Below are 12359 nucleotides of genomic sequence, written 5' to 3' on the forward strand. Positions count from 1 at the left end.
CACCAGCCTGTTATAGTGGTGTTGGTAGCCTGGGTAGCTAAGGTCTCTGCCTGATTAATTATGGCTGTTTGACAAGAGAAAAAGGCATAATAACCTCTAAAACTAATAATTTCAAAAGAGCTTTTATGTCAGTTCTAATTCTCTCTGCTGTGGTTAAGTTACTTTAAAAGTATGTAAACAATCACTGACTATTTCTACAACTAGAAATATTCAGCCAACCAGTGATGTGAAACATAATTCTATAAACATTATTGAAGAGGTAAATCAAATAGAGAAATAATGTTTTTATGCAGTGGGCTTTTACCTTAATTCACTAAATAGATTCCATAAAATCTTTGCTGTGATTGTGATTAGTTTGATATATTGTTCAAATTGGTTTTTTTTCATTTTGAGTGATGGTCAGTGCTCTCTAGGAAAATAATTTAAATACTAGACCTGCAGGTAGTGATAGCTGATAATAAGGAGTCTGTTGTCACCTTTGCACAATGAATAAAGAAAGAAATGAGTTAACAGGAACCTGATGAACTTTAACAATGGGAAGAGCAAAGTCCTGCACCTGGGGAGGAAAAATCCCAGGCTCTGGGGGCCACCCAGCTGGAAAGCAGCTTTGCAGAGAAGAACCTTGACATCCCGGTGGACACCAAGTTGAACATGAACCAGCAATGTGCCCTGGCTGCAAAACAGGCTTACAGTATCCTGAGCTGCATTAGGAGAAGCATTGCCAGCAGGACGAGGGAGGGGATCTCTATCCCCTATTCAGTGCTGGTGAGGCCACACCTGGAGTACTGTACCAGAGCAGCCCAAACTGGCCACAAGAGAAGCATGGACATACTGAATGGAGTCCAGAAAAGGGCTATCAAAGATGAAGAGACAGAAGCATCTCACCTATGATAAAAGGCTGAAAAGAGTGGGGACAGTTCAGCCTAGAGAAAGAGAAGACGTGGTGAGAGTGAGTGAGGAAATCTCAATGTATATCAGTACCTGAAGGGAAGGTGTAAAGATAGATGGAGCCAGATTCTTGTCAGTGGTGCCCAGTGACAGGACAAGAGGCAATGGGAACAAAATGAAACACAGGTTACCTAAAGAGACTCTGGAGACTCCATCCTTGGCAATATGGAGAAGCCATCTGGACATGGTATTAGGCACCCAGTTCTAGGTGACCCTGCTTGAGCAGGTGGCTTGGACCAGATGACCTCCAGATGTCCCTTTCAACATCAACCATTCTGTGAATCTTGTTCTTTCTGCTTTTCTTTATAATACAGCAAAGAGTTCTTCTGTGTTTATTGTTTCTTTTGTATAGCATTATTTTATTTTCCTTGCTCAGAACAAGGACACGCATGACTTACGTAGACCAGATGAAAAACAGTGTGCATCAGAAAGTGATTCTCAGTCTGTAATCATGTAAGTAGAATTATTTTACCTTGCAGTGGTACTTGAGCTAAACCTGCATTTACTTAATTTGGATATAATTCTGATTGGCTGTAGCAGGTTGGGCTAGATGGTAGATCACAATAAATTTTTTTCCATATTCAGTGAAGTTTTTTGATAGAAATTTTGATCCCTGTGGAAGAATGCTTTAAGATTTAAAACATTAGATGGGAATGAAGAAGACTTAACTAAGCTTAGAAAAAAGCTAGCCCCTCTACAGTCAACAAGAGCAAGACATTTCTCTGAAATTCTGCCATTCTGTGGGTGAACCTTGGTTGTGAAACTTGATTTTTTTATTTTAGTAAAAGGGCCTCATTGTATTTTTTGAAATTCACAGTTGTCCATCAGAGCTTATTTGTACACATCATGTGTATGGTATATTAATACCTTCATAATTGGAAATTGTTGCTATTTGGATGTCAGGGCAGGAGTCAGGCTGGGACACATCTCTTTAAAAGATACTCCCAGGTGTTTCTGTCTTACCTGTGCTCCTTTATCAATTTAATCATTGTGACTGTTTCTTATAGTTACTGCTGTAACTGAGCATGTGTTTAAATGAGTTGTGCCTAAACTTTCATTTTTTTTGCAATCAGTGACTTTCTTTTCCATGATACAATTTTTCAAAAGTGATTTAGGGATAGCCTACTAGTTAATTCTAAATTTTTCATGCTTCTGTCTTTCCCTTATTGAAGGGCAGCTTGCTCTTATGGTGAAGGTTGTCAAAGTTTTTTCTGTCTTGTCCTAGGAAGAATTTAAGAAAAGATAGTAGTCCCAATCTGAAGGGGAGTGATAAGCTGTAGGTCTGTCTCAAACAGTGTGTGAATCCTGGGACATACTATTGCAATGGTTAAGGGTACAGAGATTGATGTATGTACCCCATTTTTCAATAATGTATGGATGTTGGTAGTAGGACAGGGTATTTGAAAACAGTGGTTCGTAGCCTGTGAGTGAGATTTGAAAGAAGATGGAAGGACAGGAGAGACAGATTAAAAATTTTGTATAAAAAGCAAATCTGCTGAACTTGGGAGCAGATTTCTATTGTTTCTATTGAAATCGATATGCATGTTCACATTGACATCAATTATGAACCTCTGGAAGAGGTATTCCTATTTATTTAGCATCAAGAAACACTTCAAATATTCTAAGTATATTCCACTGGAAGCCAGCAAAGTTATTAAGGTTTATTTGACACTCTTTGCATTAAGTAGTAGCATCTCTTCTAATACCAGAAAGATGTAATTATTATTTTTTTTTTTAATTTACTGTCTTGTTGCATTGTCCACTCAGTCTGTGGTGCTCTTGAAATACATGTTGGACCATATAGAATAAGTTTCTCTTTGGCAATAATATCTTATATCTTAAGGAAAACTGAGAAGCCAGCAGACAGAGGGCGCTTGCAAAGACCTAAACCCAATTTAATGAGATCATCTGCAAGGAGAGAAGCAGCAACCCAAGAGAAAAAGGTCAAATCTTCCTCTCCAGACTTCGTGAACACAGATGAAAAGGTTAGAAAAGTGAAACATAGGTTGATATGGTATGGACTTGCTGCTGTATTTGTTTTTATTAATGCTGATACTGTGGACCAGCTACAATCTAATAAGTAGTATTCTGAGAATTGCTTCTGAGGTATCTGCACACTTGTCCAAGAGTAATATTCTTTGCCTCAATTACAGTGCTCTGAGGAAGACAGTAGAAGAAGTAGAAATGAAACCACAGAGGTAGAGAACACAGATTTGGATACTAAATCTGAGTAAGTATTGAGATTGCTTCTCCAGTCTCCTGAATTAACCAACTATAATTGTTAATTTATTCTTTATAGCACTCTTATAAGAAGACAACAATATTTTTGAAGTTTTAATATAAACCTTAAATTTGACTTTGGCATTTTCTTGGGTGATGTCAAGTGATACTATGGTAGAATGTATGTGCTGCTTTTCTGGGAAGCTGAGGAAAGCATTACATTATGAAATACCAACTATGCTTGGAATTTGTGAGGGGGAAGGATGGGCGAGTGATAACTATGGCTTTGCCTACCTTCCACCCTCAGTTGCCAGTTAATGTCTCTGCTTCTGACACTTGCAGAAACAGCTGTGGTATGCAGTCTAGTTAAGTTCCTCCCCTGTGTGGTAACTTCATACCTTTTTAATAGGAAAATAAATTGAGTTTCCACACTCTGTAAGACTAAAAGTTTGGCTCTCATGTGAGGTAAGAGAACCCGATTCTAGTAAAGAAAGCTGTGCAAGTTACTGGATATTACATGGACTTGAGTATTATGGAGTAAATGTCACTGTTGTGGATCCTTTGTACAGAGAACCTGAAAAATCTTTAACTGGAAAAGCAATAGTTAGAGGATGTCGACAGAGATTTAAGCCTAATGTTACAGGAGCATCTGGAAGGAAGGAGCTTGAAAAAGATGCAGGAAATGATCAACAGCCTAAGGAGAAATCCAAAAAGGTAACTGGAGATAATATATTAGCTAAAAAGCTGCTGGATGCAACAGCAATTTTTTTTTTCTTTGTTTTTCCCTGAGTATGACTGGGAATCAGTCACTTAACCTGCAGTGACACTGTGATTTTGTGACAGTGAGGCCTCAGCTAAGCTGTGAGCTTCTCATACAAACAGTAGATGCCAGTTATCTTTCATGTCCTGCAGTGAATGCAACTTCAGTTGTTTGATCTAGATTTTACTGCACCTTTCTGACTATGTGAAATGTACTCTGTAATTGGTTGTGTCTGTTGTAAACAATCCATGTTGTATCCTGTTATGCACAGTTATGTTGTCTGTAATGTTGTACTTAGAGAGTTAATGTCTTAATGTTCTGTTCCATTTCAGAACACTGACCAAAGTAGTAGTTCTGATGCTACCAGTGAAGAAGCTGCAGAAAGAGATGATAAAGTCCTGGAGACAGTCTCTCAGTAAGTATGTGAAAAATGAAGACATGTGCTGCTTTCCAGCAATTTGCCATCCTTTTCACTTCTGGTAGTATTACATTGTGTGGTACTTACAGATGTTTCTTCAGAAACTTGGCAGAGAGACAGAAATTGGGAGAAGAATATAAGAATCTTTTTTAATGCATGAAACAGTTTAAAAATTTTTAGTTTTAAAGCAGTACTTTTAAATAGGATGTCATGATAAATGCTAAAAAATCCCCTGAAAAATTAAGACCCTTGAAAACTAAAACAAGCCTTCCCCACTAGCTTTAGTACTGAAATGCATCAGCTTCACTGGTTAGGTATTTAAACTATAGGAATAAGTGTTTGTTTCTAAAGTGTAGTTAAGTTATAGGAGTCTAGTATTAGGAGAAAAAATTCCAGTGTGGGCAGTTTAATGCACATGCTAATTAAGAATTGTTTCTTTTATTTCTGTTCAGTGGAAAAAAGGCAGCTGTAGGGTAAAAGGGGGACTACATTTTACAGGAGGGATGGTTAAAAAAAAAACCCATCCAAAACAAAAGAAACCCACACCCAAAAGAAAAAAAAACGCCCAAACTTTTGTTTGTAAAGGGGAGGTGGATGAAGAGGATGGACAGAGATAATCTGGGTTAAGGGTAAAAAAGCATAGAAGCATCTGACAGTTGTAATAATGTGTATCTGATACTTTTCTTCAGTAAGATTATGAAATTACGTATTTTCTGAATGTGATTTTTGACCCTTCATCAAATTCTGGCTTTAGACCAGATAGGAATACTATAACCATTATGGGTAAGAAAAAGGTCTGTCTAATGTGGTATCCTGTCTCCAGTGTGAAAAGAACAGGGCAAACATAAGTATAAACTCGACAGGTACCTTTTCAGTCTTCAGCAGATACACTTCTAACTATTGCTTCATGAAGTTATTAATGCACAGCTCCATTTTAGGTAAGTGTATGTTAATAACTGTTAAAAAAAAACAAACCACAAAATCACTTCTCCGAGACTCCTTCCCCTCTCAGATGTGGTGTGTACTTATGGATCTTATGTATTTTTCCAGCTGTAATAAAACATCTAGTTTACAAGAAGACAGGAAACAGAGTGTGCTGAAGCCAACATCTCTAAAGAGAGGCAGAGTGCAGAGACCAAAACCAAATCTGGAAAGAACTGTTGCAAGGCAAAAAGACCTGACAGATGAAAAGGATCCTGAAGAGAAGACTGAAGATGAAGTAGAGAAAGGTGTGATACACCATACAGATGAAAACGATGATCCAAGCCTCAAAAAAGTAAGTTTCTTGAGCAGTTGCTTACGTACCTTATTTTGCTGGATCCAAAGTAGAAGCCTTTAACAAAAATACAGGTACATACCACATAACTTGTAACTGTAGCCTTTCCATGATTTGTTTATTCTTTCAGAATGAGCTGAATTGTCATAAAATTTCCTCATGCTTTCACTTGGGTTCTGTTTTCCATGGATAGATGGATTATATCTCACTTTGTTGTGTTATTTGTGAGATATCTGAAAAGAGAAGTGCAGATTAAAAAGGTCTCTTGGAAAAGAGATCACTGTAGATAGTATATAAAAAACAATAAATTTTTACTTTTAAAGTACCTACTGATATTAGTTGGATGCACAGTAAGCAAGAGAGATCTTTGCAAAAGGTACTAAAACTTTTATTTTCCCCTTGCTCTTCTAAAAGAAGGGTTGAGCAAATCTTTCATCTTAATAGAGTGAAATTTTTATTCCTTTTAGGATGTGACTGTTCATGAAGACATTCAGCAATGCAGTGTGATATTAGAAGAGGATGTTTCTACAAATTCTGAGATGAACTCAGTACATACAAGGCAGTGTTCCCAAAACAAGTCCTTGGAAGCAGGAAGCTATGAAAATGAAAAGGGATTGTCAGATATCTTGAAACAGGTTTCAGATTTCAGTACACGGTAAGGTTATTTTTTTTAAATGGAGAGAAGGGATGTGTCAAAATCATCGATATCCCTAGCTATTCTACACTTCTACGTAATGCTACTCCAGCATTAATAATGAGTTTTATATCCATAATGAAATGTTTAATCGACAGTACTAGACTTATACAAACAAAACCCCAAGAGCTTGAAAGCACTAAATTTATATGCTGTTGGATGTTAATTTGATCTTTAGACTGTGAGCCCAGTTTTCAAATAAAAACATTTTTCTGATGCTTAGTTCCTGTGGCTATCTTCTCCATGTTGGTCCCAACAGTGCATCCATATATGCTTATGTAAATCCTTGAGTATAGGGTTTGGTTTTCTGTTAGTATCCTTTAAAAAAACCCGACAACTGCACTGCAAGTCTTCTGGATAGTTTTAAACACAATTAGACAGAGACATTTGTAAAATGTTTGTATTTCTCATAGAGTGTGACTGGAAGTTGCAGTTCTGAAATGGCACCTTTTTTAAACTTTTCTCACCTGTTTATAAGGTACACAGATTTTTAATGATGATCAATGTCCTTTATTGGATCTTTTTTCACAGTGTCAGTAACTCTGTTATTGCTCTTAAGAAAGATAAGGATTTTTATACTTGGCTATTGTATTGGAGAGCTACATACAAGTATGACGTGTGTGACATATTGGAGGACCACTGTTGTCCCATGCCTTTGATTGTTCTTTTATTTGTTTTTGTAGGGAGTCTGATCCTCGAAAGGAAGAGGAGAAAACTGTTGTATCATCATGTCCATCTCGACTGCTGAGGAGTCGATTCCAGAGACCCAAGCCAAATTTAAGAATGACAACTAATAGAAAGGAAGTGCTGGATGTAAACAATAAAGGTGTATCACAGAAAGATACCAACGAGGAAGAAAGTTTGACACAGCATGACAGTGAATGTAGCATCCTTCCTGATACAGACGTGAGGCACTTTTTTCTTTAGTTATATTTGAGCTTTTGGTTTGTGAAATGAAATACTGATGTTTTAAAAACTACAAAGTTAATAATTTTTAATTTTTTTTTTCAAAAGCTGCAATTTTCTACCTGAAATCTCCTGTTCATGTAAGAGCAAAAATTACATCCATTTGATATCTCTTATGTATCCAGTGTGGTTTTGAGCTGAGGTGGCCTTGTAGAATTGACAGTGAAGAAAGAAAAGTATTGATAGACAATGGCAAAGAAGAAATCTAGATTTCAAGCTACTTTGTTTAAAAGAAACAAATGTGTGTTTGTCCTGGAAAGACGGAAATTATTAGTGAGCAGTGATGGAGGGGTTTTTACAGGAAACACTTCAGAGAGTGATTAATACTGAACTTTGTGGACATCATAGTGTCTCCTTTTGGTTTAGCATCATGACCTTTTCTGGTTCTTTTGTTTACATTTTTTTAGAAAGCAGAAAAGTATGAAGTCCAGCAACCATTGGAATCCTTAGGAAAGGAGAAGTCACTTGGCTCTCATCAGGTTTCTGAAAGACCAAGTTGTAAGTCCTCAGAGACATTTTCAAGACCAAAGGATGGTGAACTCAAGTTTTGTCTGCCTGAAATTAACCAAGATGACACTTCAACTACTAATGCAGGGTAAGGGCTTATCTACTTCTGTTTCTTGACTGTAACAATGAAAGTATTTTAAAAGGAAGTCATTGTGCCAATGGATTGCTAACTGACAAAATTTAATAAAAATACTGAACAAAATCTCAGTTCTCTTTTGACACTTGTGCTACTAAAATTCCAGTTACTTTCATGCCAAGCATTACTGAGCATTCATTCATCATCTGAAACACTAGTTTAATTTCATGTAAGCAGAGCAATACTAGTTTGCTTATCAGAGAAAAATTGCTGTATAGTAATAAGCAGACAGTAAATGCTAATGTTAGTTGTGTTGTGGAAATAGTTAGGAGACCAGTGCTTTGAAATTTTTGCTTAAACAAAGTTTTGTGTTTGTAACTTAAACTCAGCAGAACTTTACCTTTACATGGTTTCTTTTAAAAATTCAGTTGTTTTTCATGTGAAAATATAATGAACCTGTGTTTGTTAATGGCATGCTTTTGTATTAAGTTTCAGATTAATTTTTTTCTGTCTGATTTAGCATTGCTAGCAAGAATGCCACTGAAGAAGAAAGTAAACAAACATCTCTTCAACCTGTCCAGTTAGTGCGGAGCAGGTTCCAGAGGTACAAGCCAAACTTGTTAAGAGCTGTTGGAAAGAAGGAATTACACACATCAGAAAATGAGAGGGAGAAAAAGCCTGAAACAAAGCAGTTGTTATTGCAAAAAGATGAGTCTGCCAATACTGTCATCGTAAGTCTTAGTGCTTCGGCTTCATTTGGTTCCTAGATATATGTTCTATTTTATGAAGTTAAACTAGAACATTTAAGTTGCATTTCTTGAAGCTGAGATACGATATTAGATGATGAAGTTTCCCAGACCCTGGTATGTTGAGGTGTTGCAGGTATGACATCAGTGAAGTCTACAACTTGTACTGTTAACCTCGTCTGGAAAATCAAGATGTGATTTTGATTGAATTGCATGATAGAAAAAAAGGATTATGCACATTTAAGATAAACTCTAGATTAAAAATGTGGTTTAGATTGCAATACATAGAAATTAGCTTATTTGCTCATCTTTTCTGTTTGGATGAATCAAGTCTGTGTTGAGGAATCTAGTATATAGTATCAAGAGAAGGCAGGAGATTAGCTATTTTTCTGTAAGAAAGTAAGTTCTTATTACTTTGAACTTTGACTGGCTTCACCACTGCAGTGCCTGACACTCCTCTACTTTGCACATGTAAATTGAGTCATTCACCTACACTGTGTATCCCCACAGATACTTTACTAGGCATTGTAAAAAGTACTGAAATCTTTGAAAGTCATTGTAGTATGACAAACTCTTTACAACCCTTTTGTAGGTTGTTAATGAGTCATGTCGTGATTGTAGGTATGTCTCTGTAGACTTACCTTAGATCTCAAGCATGGCTAAGCTTTGTAAGAGTGACTCATCTTTCTTGGAGTGGTTATAGCTGGTTTTGTTCTTGAACGTCTGTAGAGCTAGCTGGGAGTACTTGTGTGATACACTCTGAGAGGAGTACTAGTGCACTACATCTGTAGTCTCCCTCTGTGCCACAGTGTCAACTCACCCTTACCTGAAATGATTGCTTCTGGTTCAGCTTTGGCTATTTGAGACCTGTGGCCTGTAGATGACGCATGTACATCTGCTGTGTGCTGTGCAAATCTGTAGAACCACAGCAGGTCTGATGATCCTCTGTACTAATAAAGCTGTCAGACCTGAAGTGAGGGATGTGTTTGAGTGGCTTCTTTGTGGAACCAGAGTGGCAAATATAGAAGTAAAACTAACGAGCCTTTCTGAATCTGAGGTTATGTTACAGTAGCTTGGGTGTGTCCGTGCAAGTGTCCAGTTTTCAAAGATTTTTCCATTTGCCAAAGTATTTTGTTCCCATAGTGCTCCATGTAATAGAGAGTTGATTGAATGCTAAATAGGTGTTACCCATAGTGCTGAGGTGCATATAGTATTTAAGAGCCTGCCTCTAAGTAGCCCAGGACTAAGAAGGCTTATGTTCTTGCTTGCCTATAAATTGATTTATGTGCCCAGGGAGATTGCCCTCAATAAATATAAGGTGATTCTTTTCTTGGTTCAGATTGGGAAAATAGCGCAGAGACCAGTCAATTATACTTTTTTATAAAATACACAGTTGTTTTTAAAACTTGCTTGATTCTTTTTTTCTTCATGCTTTTTTAATTGCAAATTAAAGGGTGAAAATGAAGCTGTATTGTGTCAAGCAGATGTATTGAGCAAAGAGGAGCAGGAACCACAAGAGGCACCTCAGGTGCCCTGTATTTCTGAAAACATATTGTGTGAACAAAGCAGGTGAGGTTACAGTTTAGCAAAATTGCATTTGAAAAGCTTGCATCTGGTGCATAATGAGATACGATTGCAAGTGTCTTTGTTTTCTTGTTCCTTGTTACCTGTCTTTCCCCAGTGTTTAATTTTCAGTGCCTACAGACAGCTTCTTCCTGTGCTTTCAGAGCACATTTTTAGTTGAGCTGAACTACTTGTCATTGTTTATCTGGTATATACTTGATCTGTATGAGCTCATAGAAATTTTTGATCAAGTTTTTATTTTACTTGGTTTGTATTTGTGTAAACAGCAATCATACATGTAACAGATACAGGTTTTACAAAATGTCAGAGATTTGTCTTTTATTGATCCCAGTGTGCTCTTCTATTTTACTGCTGCTCTTGTTAAAATAAGATCTTAAGCATGTATTAGACTGCAGATACTTTGTTGGTATGGTTATCAGCACAACTTTTTCCTTGATGTTAAAAATGCCTTGACAAATCTTGTTATTCCTTCTCACATGTTTAACATAATGTCCAAAATGAGAAATATGTATTTGAAAAGATAGTTTTCTTGATTTTTAAACAGAACAGTATATAACAGTCTCTAACCCTCTTGTATAAGTGTTGATTCAAGACTTAAGGAATGTAGAATTGCTTTCCCCCCACCTCAACCAAAGTCAAGTGATTTTTTTTTTTAATTTTTGTTTTTGTTTGTTTGGTTTGGTTGTTTGCTTTGAATTCACTAGTGCTGAAAAAAACACTTCCCAAGAAAGCATGCTGAGTGCTCTGAAACCAGGACAATTCATAAGGGATGGATCTCTGAGAACTAGACCAAACCTAGAGAGAGCATATAGTGAAAAAGAAGTGGCACAACAACTTGCTACTCCAGATGAGGAAGAAGCAAATAAAGGAGAGAATCTGCCTGTGGCAGAAGAATCTGATGAATGTCTTTACTCAAAAGTGAGAATTCTGTTCAGATATTTCTGACTATACTTTCTGATGCTTTGTTCTGTACCAGCTGTTTTTAAGACATCTAAATAAGCTGTTTTAAATGCATAAATTAATTTTGGACTAGTAAGAATTACATTCTTATTTGATATTTGTATCCTAATATGAGATCTTCTAAAATTCTGTTAATGACACATTGATAATACATAGACATCTGTTAACAAATCTAAAGTCTTAATGTAAACTTTGAAATTTCAGTCACGTTCATGATACATTGAACCAGCATGCCATACTTCTGTTTCTGGATTTCTTTCAAACTCCTTAGTGGTTGCTAATGGAATACTGTACTGGTTATAGTATCTGTTTTCATGAGATAAATACCTTCTCTAAAGGAACAAGGAACAGTCATGGGTGCCATAAACTACTTGAAAGCTTTTAAGCAAAGTTTTGTCTCAGGTTAACATCTTGATTAGCTTGCAGTGCTTCATTTTACAGGTGATATATTTTGTGCTAATGTTGGGTTTTTCTTCCCTCAAACTTAAGGATAACATGGAAATATTGTTGTCTGTGGGGAATTTGGCCAAGAATGACCACCTAGACATAAATCTGAAAAGTATGAAGTCAGAAACATTCTGTTCCTCTAAAAAATCACCTAACTGCCACAGCAAGGGAGAACAAGAAGAACATCGATCTACAGATGCTACAGGAAGCATTCAGGATACCACAGAAAGGTAAAGCTCCCTGTTGACAAAGTAAAAAAGCTCTTTTAAAACTTGGTGTATTTGTCCAGTTGTTTTCATACAGCACTTGCTTTTTGAAGTGTAGGCTTTGAGCTGTGCTAGTTGTTACATTTTACATGCTGTGAAGGTCACTAGGTGGCATCCTTAGGTAATAGAAGGGTTTTTAAGAGGCGTTTTTTTTTCTCGTTTGTTTTCTTTTTCAGAAGGTATCTTGCAGGTGAGGGTAGAAGCAAGTAATCAGAGTTTAGCTTTCTGCATTTCTCAGTAATAGTGCACTGTACCCTAAGAATGTATGAATGTAGACCACTGGAAGGAAGACTGAGCAATGCTATTTGCACTCACTTATAATTGAGAAGTGGTAGGTGGAGTAACATAAAATGAATTTGCTGTCCAAGATGTCTTCTGAGTCTCTTCACTTTTTCTTTCCAGTGGAAGTTCATACAATAACCTGCAATGTCCAGGTTCTTTGGTGGAAGGGATGCTTTTAAGGTATATGCAGTATGAGGCAGATTAGTGCC

At 36.7% G+C, this 12359-nt stretch overlaps 1 protein-coding gene across 3 annotated transcripts in view; it reads left to right on the forward strand.

Annotated features, from left to right (window-relative positions):
- Positions 1-12359, forward strand: part of BDP1 (BDP1 general transcription factor IIIB subunit) — a 53498-nt gene that overhangs the window by 16186 nt on the left and 24953 nt on the right. For 2 of the 3 annotated variants that reach the window (XM_074931555.1, XM_074931556.1), the window contains 13 exons: positions 1325-1401; positions 2792-2933; positions 3102-3178; positions 3738-3882; positions 4261-4343; positions 5397-5622; positions 6090-6277; positions 7000-7222; positions 7690-7877; positions 8386-8596; positions 10065-10180; positions 10900-11113; positions 11645-11832. In XM_074931555.1, the coding sequence (XP_074787656.1) occupies positions 1325-1401; positions 2792-2933; positions 3102-3178; positions 3738-3882; positions 4261-4343; positions 5397-5622; positions 6090-6277; positions 7000-7222; positions 7690-7877; positions 8386-8596; positions 10065-10180; positions 10900-11113; positions 11645-11832 (2078 nt within the window). The remainder of the gene's footprint in view (positions 1-1324; positions 1402-2791; positions 2934-3101; positions 3179-3737; positions 3883-4260; positions 4344-5396; positions 5623-6089; positions 6278-6999; positions 7223-7689; positions 7878-8385; positions 8597-10064; positions 10181-10899; positions 11114-11644; positions 11833-12359) is intronic. The other variant, XM_074931557.1, reaches the window with a different exon arrangement.

The sequence above is a fragment of the Athene noctua genome, chromosome Z (genome assembly GCF_965140245.1).
Source record: "Athene noctua chromosome Z, bAthNoc1.hap1.1, whole genome shotgun sequence".
Classification (NCBI taxonomy): Eukaryota; Metazoa; Chordata; class Aves; order Strigiformes; family Strigidae; genus Athene; species Athene noctua.